We start from the raw sequence: 12,376 nt of genomic DNA on the forward strand, positions 1-12,376 counted from the left end.
GCTCAGTCGGTATAGCATGAGACACTCTCAGGTTCATAGGTTCATACAGTGACTCAAAAAGATTGAAAGCCCTTCCCAGCTCTACCTGGAGATGCCAGGGACAGAATTCAGAACCTTTTGCATATTAAGTATATGTCATGCCACTTAGCTACAGCTTCTCCTCCCTTTTGCAACAGAAAAAGACTTTAAGACTTCAATAGGATGACTTTTAAACATTTTTATTCAAAACGAATACTCCAGGTACCTTATATTTCTCATTATGTAGATTAATTTTCACATGTTGTTCTGCTGATATCTGATCTCCAAAAAATTCTTGGCACAGCTGACAGTAATATCCAGTGACTGGGATTAGAAATTCAGAACCTGAAATGCCGCCCAAAACAATCAATTACAGAAATAAGATAATAAGACACGCTACAGCTTTGAACAACAAAAAATCCAAACAAAACACAAAAAGTACACAAAAAAGCCCTACAATTGAAATGAGCCAGTTAACCATGGATTCCACTTGAAACAAACTGATCTGAAGAATGGAAACTACACTTGTTCAACAATTCTTATCACTGTATACTTTGTTTATCATTCAAATACAAATTTATGTTGCATTTCAATCCCCAACTAATTCAGTAACAAAGCAATTCATGCAAACAAAATAGCTGTCAGGCGTTTACTTGGAAGTGACAGTCTTGTTGACACTAATAAGACAAAGCATTTCTTGGCAGTAAGGTGAACAATCTGGCCCTCCTAAACACCACTTAAACTATAAAAAGCAACTTACCTTTGGCAGGAACTGGTATCTTGTCAATGCGTTTTGTAAGGTCTTGCTTTGTTTCAGTTTGAGTCTTCAAATCCCAAGGTCTGTTATATGGATCCAAGGTCTGTTTACAATGACAAAAGAAATATTAAAATGAGGTCTGCTTTCCTGCCAAATGCTAAAAGCACTGAGGAAAAACAGAACTATACATACCAAGTGGGCATGTACTGAACTGTCTCACATATTGACACTCAAAATGAAGCTGGGATTCAAATAGTTACCCTCAGACATTGAATATGTAAGAAAATATAAAAGTTGTTCTGTTTGATGTTTAAAATATTGGTATCTTAATTTTGGGTTAAAAAAAAACAGAGGGCGTCTTATACGTGGAAAAATATAGTAAGTGACAAACCATACCAAAAAGATTAGGAATAAGAACTTATTCCAAACTGTATTTTCTAAAAGGAAAGTTGATTGGCATGTAGTTCTTTGCTTTCTACAAAACATTATTTTACAACTTGGAAGAGCAAATTAAAACTACTTAATGAAAACCCAATAGCACACACCTGTCTGTGCTTCTTATTATGCATATGTGTGAAGAAATCAAACATGGTCCCACAGATGGTATTGCAGTCCTTGCACCAGTGGTTTCCCGTGTCATAATAGTCATAAATATTCGTTTCCTGGGAATGCTGTTTGGATGGCTGAAAATGAGATTCTGTAGACTTGGGGCTCCTGCACCCAGGTTTGTCATTAGTTTTTAAATCCTAAATTGGAAAAAAAATGAAATATTACTAACTGTGGAATGACAGCCAGTGCCTCAAAACTAGCCTTTAGTAAAAAGCACACAAAATATACATATATGTAACTATATATCACCTGCTTGTCAATGCCCAGGATAATTCCACCATTTCAGTGAGCTGGCACTGCTGACTCAGATGTTGTTCAGTCAACAGGAAAGAACTTCCAACGAGACTCAAGCATGTTGCCAAGGTTGCAGGTACTAAGCAATCAAGGGATGACATCCCATGGAGTACATGGTGCATGTGTGTGGTATGCATACTTAAGTACAAAATACTTGAGTACCAAATACCCAGCAACTCCCAATGAATTTGTAAATTCTCAAAAACACTTAAAAGTCTTTGAAAAAGCCAGTCACTTTGCATACTCTCTCTATATGAAACAAAATAAAATAAACACACACCTCTTCAGATACACGAAAGCTCATACCAATAACCAACCTAGGTGGTCTCTAAGGTGCTACTGGAAGGAATTTTTTTGTTTTGTTTTGTTTTGTTTCGACTACGGCAGACCAACACGGCTACCTACCTGTAACTACTTTATATGATACACTCTATATTGTGGCAAAGCGCAAGTGCTCAGGTTCTAAGGTTCTAAGCTGTCACTGAAGAAAGCTTGCAGAAGAAGAATCTGGTCTGTCTCAAATCTTGAATTACTGACTCTGCTATTGCATTTAACATACATGAGAAATAGGGTCTATTATGTCATGCTGTTTGACTCTTTGATCCCCTAGAAGTATAATATATGTGATAAAACTCTTTAAAAATCCACAACCCTAGGAAAGCCTCCCTAAACGAGTTGTAAAGTTGCAGGGGAAACATAAATTGCTCTTCCAACCTATTGTTAAGAACTGACTGGATCAGGAGACCAGAGTACCAACATAAGACCCTTGTATTCCAGTCAAGATACTGTAGTTTTTTCTTCCAAAAATGTTTAGGTCAGTCAGTGAAGAAAAGCATTATGTTTAATGTTGTGTGCTCATATCCTCTAACTCCCTTCTTTGAGAATTATAAAGAATGTTTTGGCATTATGTAGACATCCCCCTCCTCTTTCACTGATCTGCTTGCTCCCACAAATAATGGGCTGTGAGCTCTAGAAACTGATTAGTTTTTTTGTAAGAGCAGATATGCTGTGATCAAGCCAATGGCCCATCTAGTCTAGCATCCTGTCTATGGGAAGCCTACAAACAGGGTCTGGTCGGCAAAGCAGACTTAAGGAGATCACATATCCAGTGTTTTCCATAGTGTTTCACTTTCAGAAGAGCTAGGAAATTTCTCTTATAGTTTCCAAGTTAATGAGTAGCAGAAGGGAAAATCCATCCTGATGCAAGCAGGCTGTTTTGGAAGGCAACCCAAATTAGAATTGCATTCCCACTAAATTTTCTTGGGTTTTTTTCTGTCATTTTTGCAAAGACTGTGTCACTCCACACTTATGATCGACAAGAAAAAACATGCATGTTGTCTCCTTCCAGAATAATTATCAGATTCTTTACATCAAACCAGAAAATGCCACAATGATTTCTTCCCTTTTTAAAATGTTTATTAAAGAAAATGAAGGCTATTCCAGAAGCATGAAAAATCTGCCTGAGGTAGATTTCAAGTCAAAAGGTAATCATAGCAAGTCAAAAGATAATCATAGCATTATTTAAGACAGAAAAAAACAGGAATGAATCATATTCAGCACCACATAGACTTCTCTCTTTATGCACTTCCTCAGGCTGAAGGGAAGAAAAAAAATCAACATTATATTATGGGTGTTGTGTTTTTAGCAATTTCTATTAATTCAATTTATGTAAGTTTTTCAAAACTGGACCACACAGAAAGCTATTTGAAATTAAAATTACAAGCTCCATGAAATAATCAACATTCATGGTCCTTCAGAAACTACTTGATAACTGTTGTGCATAAACATTCTGGTTTTTTCCTACTCTGCAGAATGTCGTCAGATTATTCTAACACCAGCCTCCTCTTAAAATCATTCCCTCCACTCCTGGACCAGTGGAAAGGATTCAGGAAAGACTATTACCTCCCTGTCTTAGGCCTTTCTATCACCAACTTCCCTGTGGGAAGGATCTTGATTATTATTATTTTTGTTGATATTGTTTATTGTATTTTTTACGAATTTAATGTTACTTTTAAGTCACATGGTAAGAATGTGTGACCCCCAAAGTCAGGATACTAATAATAAATAAAAATTATGTCAAACACAAGTGACAGCTTAACAAAGTTTGAACTTAATATGTAAGAAGCGGGTGGCAAGAAATTCTTCCAAACACCCTGTTTTTACCAAAAGTGAGAACATCAGTTAGAATCAGCACTTAGAATTTTACCTTGACTGAGTTGGAAGTTCTCTCCTGACCTTTTGCATTTTCTGACTTGTTTTTTTCTGATGAGTCCTTATTTTCTGAAGATTGCTTCCGGGACTTCTCAAATATATTAATACCCAGGATCTGAGCTACTTTGTCAAGCTCAGATTGTTTCTTCTCTGCAGCCTCTGCATGTAACTTCAGCTGAGAAATCTCATTCATGATGTTCTCCTGTAGTTTGTTCACTTCTATTAGCAAAGGGTCTTTGTGTCCATCCTTCTCCCTACGTTTCTTCCGCAGCATCTCCCCTGAGTCGGTCAAAGTAGTGGAGTAGGAAGCATAAGAAAATCATGTTAACACATGCAAAATTATTTTGTGTACTTAAATGTGACCCACACCATTCTGTTAGGCCCAAATGCCAGAAAGTTATGTCCACATTACTGAATGCAGAACTGGCAATAATCAATACAGGATCCACAATAATTAATTCCTGTTTAGGATAATATTTAGGGGTGCCTAAATTAGTAGAAGTAAAAATAATCCTACACTTGGTATCACCACTATAGGGAAAAATGAGGCATAAAATGAGAGAAAACAGTACCTTGCTGTTTTAAAAGTCGTTCTAATTCAGTCCTGAGATAGTGCAGTTTCTTTTGTCGTGCTTCCTGTTCAGACCTCAACTTCTCTCTTTCCTCCATTACCTAGAAAGTTAATGAAGGAAACAAAGATATAAAAATACCCTCTTTCATCGACCAGTCAAAGAAACGCTGGGATGACTCCCACTGCTTTTTCTTGAATTTGAGAAATTCCAATAATCATGTTAAAGTATCCTTGAGGATTAGTATCTGATGCAAATGCATCTCTGCTCAGAGGTTGCAGCTAATTTATTCTATGCTGTATCTATGTTGATTTTTCAATCAAAATAAAAGTTTAATAATTAAGTAACTTTTGCTTTTCTCTCAACTACAGAGGAAGTTCTTTGAAATGAGTGAAGGGGCTGCAGATGGAAAATGTTATTTAAAAAAATCATACACACCCCTTCCTGCTCACAGAAGCCTCCAGTCTGAAAGAATGTTCTGTCAAAGGAGGGACACAACTGGATGCTTAATTAAAATTAAGCATGCTTAAGCCCACTGAAATCAATGGGCTGCAGCACATACTAACTCTGTTGGAACGTAGCCATAATCTGCTGCAATGTAATAATATTTAAGCATCCATTTTTGGAAATTTTGCCTGTTTTCCTGGTGAATTTAGTCTTGTACTAGTTACTATTCTAGAATCTTATTATTTAGTAGATGTTTCTCTTCACTCCTAAATGAAGACACCAAATGCACAAATGCAACTGAATATAAAAAGAAAACCTAAAAGAGATTTTTGTGAGAACCTTGCTAATTTGGGATATTTCACAGGACTGTAATCTGTTTCACTTTGTTTCAAGAATTTTAAATGCTACTTGAAACACACTAAGAAACTCAACTCAGTAATAAGATGTGTCCTTGTTTCCAGTGTTTATAAGGCATCTCCTGCCACAGATTAATTGAACAGTCAAATATTTTTAAACACTGGAGGCACATTCTATTCCAAAAACAGCAATCAAGATTGAAAAATAAACACAGATACTCAGCATTCTTATGCCTTTAGATTGTGTGTTGTAAGAAACAAAATTATCAAGATCATTAAAAATACTCACCTTTAGCTTCTGAGAAGCCCGATTTCTTTCATCGGATATTCTTTCTTTAACACTTTTAAGAAAAGGCTGAGAAAACTGAGGGGATAATTTTGAGTAAGTCGTAGCACTAGGGATTTGTACAAGCACAGAGTCATCTCTCTTGGTATCGGGAGTCCCTTTGCCTGTGGAAACCGTCTCAATAACTCGGAGGTTGGGTCGCGTGGGATTTGATGGTACTGTCAGTGTGACAAGCCCATGTACATCGGAAAGTGTGGGGTCAGCCTGCTGAGGAGCAGCATACATGGGCCAGCCAGATGCTGCATATGCCATATAGTGTCCATATGCATCATAACCAGGAGGGGGCATTGTGGGAGATGGATAGTTTTGTGGCAGTTGAGTTGCAGTGAATGGTGAAAAGCGAGAAACTCTATACCGGGAAACCGAAGTGGAAGTAGAAGACAAATTAGGAAGAGGTGGCGCCGACGGAATTAGAGATATTGGGGGAACAGACTGTTCTGGTATGGGAGTGGGATTATTTTGCCCTACAGTTATGCTTTCTGTGTGCTCAGAATTTGAAATAGAGGGTATATCTTTAGATGGCGGGAAAGAACCAGAGGGAGAGAGAGAGTGATGCTGCCTTGATTCTGGAGAATGAGTGTCACTACGACTGCGACGCCTCTCCCTAGATTCCAATTTATGAGACGTTATTGAATGACGATCAGGAGAACGAGATGCTTTCTTCCCATGGAGTCGTTCCTGAGTGCGGGCAGCAAGCTTACCAATTTCAGCTACCCCAATGTCAAGACCAATAGTTTTGAGCAAGTCATGAATTTTCTCATACTCTGGTCTGGATTTTCCAGGTTTTACAGAAGGATTAGCAGGAGGTGGAGAACTTTCTTTCAGGCTTTCAGGTTCCTTACCAACACTAAGCGTTGGCTTTTGAGTAGCAGGGGAATTAATGCTAGAGTCATCTTCATCATCACCATAAAGAAACTTCTCTTCATCCTCAATGTCAGGGAAGCCACGCCTTCTCTTTTCCTGAGCACTGGTAGAATCTGCCATCATACCAAGAATGCGTGAAAAGCCACTCCCATCCTGGCTGGCTCTTTCATGAGGAAGTAAGAAGTCATTGTGCCGGTCTTCAGGCTCTGATATGGACTCATGATAGTCTTTCTGTTTCAAAAAACTGCCGAAATTCTGTTCGAAGGGGGAAGTGTTTTGCTGTTGGCCAGAATTTAGTTTCCAATTATGCACACTCCCTTGAGACTCTTTATTTGTAGATTCTGCAACTGCACTTTTGTTGAACTGTTTAAGGAAATTCTCCACCTCAGATGAAAAAGGAGCAATGCTGCTACGCTTCTGCGAAGGATGATCTGTAATAAGGGGAGGCTCTTTGACAGAGGCAGAACTGGTGGAAAAGACTTCAGGCTAAAAGAAAAAAGAAATAATTGTCATTTGTGAATACATTCAGTGATAACCAATAAAACAGACAAAACTTTGATACACCATGATCGTAGCCAGTGGTTTAGAACAGTAACAGTCAACCGTAGGAAGGTGTGAAAGAGACACAGCAGTTCCTAAATATGCTGTTATTTTGGCATTTAAGATTCCACAACAGCAAGGGTGACCTGGGTATTGTTCTGAGGGTATCTACTCCAGAGATTAGGTAAAATAAGATTTACTAAAAAGCAGCAAAGTGTAACTGACAGTTTAGTAAGGAGAGAAAAGAATGTAGGCCAAACCTGCACAGAAGAATCCTCCACGCGTTTCTTCAAAATGGACTTTTTGGGCATTGCTGGTGCTTCATCCGGTCTATAGAGATACCGAGGTTCAGAAGACTGCAGTGGGTTGCTCCTGTCAGGGACCATATAACCATGTCCAGGCAATTCTCGACTCAAATTTCTGCTCAGCTCCTCTTCTCTTTTTCTCCTAGCACTTTCAAGCTCGCGGAAATCCAGATATGGTGGGCTTGGGCTCCTACTAGGACTTCGCTTACGATAGTTTCGTGTCCCTGGCAGGAAACCCTGAGGCTCTATGCTCATATCAATTAGTCTGTCGTCTCTGTCATATCGAGGACGTTTGGGCTCTCGCCCTCTATCCTCTGATGAATACGAGGACTTCCTAAGTAGTACACCATCCCTATCAGTTTCCCTTGGGAGAGCCTGTAGATGGTCATAGTTCATGCTATAGTCTGATTGGTGGAGGAAAACATCCCTACTGTGAGAGTCCTCATTATGTCTCATACTGAAAGGACTAGAAGCATTTTCCTCACAGGAGGGATATCGCTCAAGGCTTCGAGGACGTGAAAGGCCTCTGCTAAATATTGGACCATCGGCCAAGTCATCCCTGATAAGAGAGGCACATAAGTTACAACAAAGTCAGCAACTTGGAACAGCATCCCCTGAACTCACAGAGGCGTAAAATGCACGATTCATGCTTTGAAGCTAAGATGGCTGGTTCTGGAGATGCTGCATATTAAGCAATACCTTCACCACTCATTTTAGAGGTCTTGATATTTATGACCATGAGACATGCAACATAAACAGAGGGGGAGAGCCAAGACCTGAGAGCACCTTGTTCCATGAGTGAAATTTTGCCCACAGAACTCTGGATCCAACCAAGTATCTTTATTTTATACAGCTTTTAAGCATTAGCCTAGCAGCCACAGGCAACAACGGGCTGCATGCAGGTGAGTGAGTAGGTTGGCAGAGGAGAGACAGAGCGTTCTTCTACTTCTGAGCCCAACAGAGAAACCCAGAGGCTGCCAGAGGAGGAAAGCCTCCTCCTCTTGGCCCAGCACAGAAACACAGTGCTCTGTTCCTCCTTTGCCCTGCAGGCTAGTAATTTTTGTAAGATTATTTCCAAAATACATATACACCTTAATTGCTTTATTTTAGTTTGGACTACATACATTAAAATTCATTCATTCTTATGTCTGACTGACCATCCAGGGAAGCAATAACTTCATCAGGATGGAAATAGGAGAAGTGAGCAACCTAACATTACTTAGAAGTATTTTTACACCATGGCTATTATGATTCCTCCATCATCAGCAACAATATTATAGAAGAAAACATAAGCATTTCCCCTGCTAGTATTTTCAAAACCTGCTTTCTGAGATGCCCCCCCCCAATGCACCCAGCATTTAGAAGACAAAATATCACTGGCCTTAACAGTTCAAAGATTTTTCAAGAAAAACAGTGAAGCTTATATAATATATGCATGTAATGTAATTTGTGAATGAACAGTGAAATGTGGTTTTGCTGATTTCTTGTGGTCTGACATTATGAGCAGCTCATCACACAAACTGCTCAAATAATCAGACCAAAGTGTCCCAACCTCAAATATGAACTGCAATACAGGACAGCAATGCCACTTTGACAGGAGCAAATAATACAGAATTACATTCTAAGGTTTTTCACAATCTATTGTGTATATCTGCAACCAAAAGGTAGTTGGTTCCCAGGAGAATAAGGTAGATAATGGCAAATGGGACTCAACTGATGAACTCAGTTATCAAACACAGTGCTCTGGTTTAGCTATAGCACTTAAGCCACTTAAGACCCAATTACACCTAAAATAAGTCCACAGGATCAGGATATCAATTGGAAGAGAGATTCAATCAAAATTATGTTTGTTACCAAGATTAAGTTGTCACTCTGAACTAGCTACAAACAATGGACAGTGCAAGTATCCTATATACAAATGGTGAATTCAGTTCTCCAGCATAGAAATTTACTTAGTCAAAAGAGCAGCACTGATGCACACGAGACAATTGGCAGCAGGCTCAGGAAGACCCCAAGATTTGTAGAAATACACAAAAGACTTAAGGCAAAAGAATCCAAATGACAACTGAGTATATACAGTAGACCAGGGATGTGCAACCGGTCGACTTGAGTCGATCATGGTCGATTTTTCCTTTGTGGGGGAAAAATAATAATAATAATAATAAATTTTATTTATATCCCGCCCTCCCCAGCCGAAGTCGGGCTCAGGCGGCTAACAACAATAAAACAGTACAAGAGTACAACACAACATAACACTCTAAAATCATTCATTATAAAAATAGAACCTGACCCTGGCCCCTTGCCTTGCCCTGTCCTCCCCTGTGAGGCTTTTTGTTTCCTGATCAATCTTTTGGTGAGTGACTTTTCCCCCAAAAGAAAGCTCAACATTTCAGACCTGCCCCTCTAAAAAAAGCTCAACAACTTCGACTTTCCTCCATAAAAAAAAAAGACCTGAACACCCCAAAAAGGGGGTAGATCACTGCCATATTTTTTTTTTCTGTGAGTAGATCGCAGTCTCTTGGGAGTTGGTTGTCCCTGCTGTAGACAACAAATACTGACTCACTGTTGAGGGGCATGGACAGAAGGAAAATCCTGAAAACAAGTACAGACAACTAGCACCCGAAGCATGGGCACTCAACTCCAGGCCCAACTTGCGCCATCCTTGTTTTATGACTTTGCTGTTGCTTTTTATGTCTCAAAAACTCCTCTGTTTCACAAGAAATATCAGAAAAATAAAGAAAATGAAAGCAGTTTCATCCTAGAAATAGTAATTCCCACAAGAAGCACTTATTAGTAAATTTACTAAATGGGTGCTTAATTCTCTTTTAAACTTCAATTCATTTTCAGAAAGTAAATATTTCAGTTCCGTATTTGCTGTTATTGCTAACCTCTTAGATTAGAGTCCACTAAAGATAAAATGAGCAGAAAAAAATAAGTAGTACTGTCGACTGAACAATTAAAAAACTCATGATTTCAATTAAGGAAAAATGATTTAAAACTAGCTTTGTACTTTTTTGCCCATCTCCCACCATTCTTCTTCAGAAAAGGTTGTGTGAAATTATCTGCATGCACCACACTCCTCAGATGCAGACATACCATATTTTCCGCTCCATAAGACACACTTTTCCCCTCCTAAAAAGTAAGGGGAAATGTGTGTGTGTCTTATGGAGTGAATGCAGGCGGGAAAAGCCCCCAAGAGCTGCACACACGCTCCGCGCGCTCTTTAAAGGGAGTGCGGCTCTTGCGGGCTTTTTCCCAAGGAGGGAGAAGGGCAGCCCGTCACTGACCCTTCCCCCTCCTCGGGGGAAAAGCCCCCAAGAGCTGCACACACGCTAGGCGCAGCTCTTTAAAGGGAGTGCGGCTCTTGCGGGCTTTTCTACGAGGTGGGAGAAGGACAGCCTGCAAGTGCCACACACACACACTCCACGCGGCTCGTGAAACGGAGCGCTGAACAGAGCCTGGGATGCATACAGGCTCTGCTCAGCGCTACCTTTAAAGAGCCGTGTGGAGCGTGTTTGCAGCTCTTGGGGGCTTTTCTCCTAGGAGGGAGAAGGGGAGCCTGTCACTGACAGCCTGTTTTCGGGGAAATGCCTCCACACGGCTCATGAAAGGGAGCGCTGAGCAGAGCCTGGGATGCATACAGGCTCTGCTCAGCACTCCCTTTAAAGAATTTTTTTTTTCTTGCATTCCCCCTCTAAGAACTAGGTGTGTCTTATGGAGCGAAAAAATACGGTATTTTCAAAACCTCTTGTAATACTACTATTGATGCTAGCAGAGGAACACTGTTTTAAATCTATTGTTTTCCACTGTGGGCAATATTGTTTACATTCTGCAAGAGTGGTATTCTGGAAGCTTGTCCTGGGTGTTTACTAAATATTCATACCAACTAGGCCCTGCTAAAGTGATGTTTTGGTGTGAAGAGTGCAGACTGAATGAAACACACTTGTTACAAACATACACCAACAGGCCACAATTCACACTACGTGTCCTACATATAGAAGAGGCGCATAAATAAATGACCCACCCATCCTATATAGCACTACATGTGAACAAGCACTCAGCAATTTCTTATGATTACAATCTCACTAAACTATAAATGGTCCACTCCTTCTCCAAAGCTTATTTACAACTCCTGGATCAAAGCAACTTTATTTCCTGTCACTGCAGTCAACGTTGTTGTGAACTTCTCTGAAGGATGACATTATACGTTAACTGTCTCTAAATGATTCCTCCCTTATATCCAAGTAAAATAATTAGTCATTTTCCACTGCCTTCACAAAAGCCAGCATGCCTTCCGTCTGCCTTCACAAAAGCCAGCATGACAAGAAGGAGAAAAAGTATTCATCAGATTTCATAAAAGACGCTCTCTTATTTATTTATATATACTGGGAATAAAGTACCCAGAAAAACTTTACCAGCACTACTACTACCATACAGCAGGGAAGAACAAAATTTAAATGTACCCCTCCAGTCAAATGAGCTAATTAAAAAATAAAAATAAATTATGCTTCACAAGATTCTAACAAGAGAACACAAACTGCAAAAAGGATTGTTTGGGACTAAATGCAAGCTGTAATTTGACACCTATTCACTTAATTTTAAGCCTAGTTTATACTTCATAATTTGCTTTTAAGATGATATAGGTTAAACAGTAGCTGGAACCTGAGACAGTTACCTAGAAGTAAGCCCAGTGAACTCAATGGGATTTACTTCTAATAGGCTTGCAGTATAAGTTTACCAAACTTGACTACAAAATACAAGCCTGTACAAAATGGATCACTACAATCGTAGTATCACAGAACTGATATAGATATGGCACACTAACTGAAGTAAGATCAGCAGCAATGGTACATAGGACAAATGTGTTAATTTCAGAATCTCACCAATTTAAGCAATGGTTAAATAGTCTATCAAAATATTTTTTGAGATTGTTAGCAATTCAGCTATAAAGGACAGTCCGCTGTTACCAGCAACTGAGACACATAAAAACTTTATCCACAGTAGTTCACCACTGAAATAAATTCTCATAAAAACTCAAGAGTGTTGATCTAGTGAGAATC

General features: G+C 39.4%; 1 protein-coding gene across 6 annotated transcripts in view; it reads right to left on the minus strand.

Moving 5' to 3' along the window:
* LOC310758238 (zinc finger protein 318-like) overlaps positions 1-12,376 on the minus strand; it is a 23,664-nt gene that overhangs the window by 6,293 nt on the left and 4,995 nt on the right. For all 6 annotated transcript variants that reach the window (XR_014545659.1, XR_014545660.1, XM_083604164.1 and 3 more), the window contains exons 3-9: positions 7,272-7,875; positions 5,551-6,957; positions 4,462-4,561; positions 3,885-4,168; positions 1,321-1,521; positions 779-878; positions 245-363 (exon numbers count right to left, since the gene is read on the minus strand). Coding sequence is in view for 4 of the 6 variants with exons in the window: in XM_083604164.1 (XP_083460290.1) it covers positions 245-363; positions 779-878; positions 1,321-1,521; positions 3,885-4,168; positions 4,462-4,561; positions 5,551-6,957; positions 7,272-7,875 (2,815 nt within the window). In the remaining 2 variants the exon portion in view is untranslated. The remainder of the gene's footprint in view (positions 1-244; positions 364-778; positions 879-1,320; positions 1,522-3,884; positions 4,169-4,461; positions 4,562-5,550; positions 6,958-7,271; positions 7,876-12,376) is intronic.

The sequence above is a fragment of the Podarcis filfolensis genome (assembly GCF_964270895.1).
Source record: "Podarcis filfolensis genome assembly, chromosome: 3".
Classification (NCBI taxonomy): domain Eukaryota; kingdom Metazoa; phylum Chordata; class Lepidosauria; order Squamata; family Lacertidae; genus Podarcis; species Podarcis filfolensis.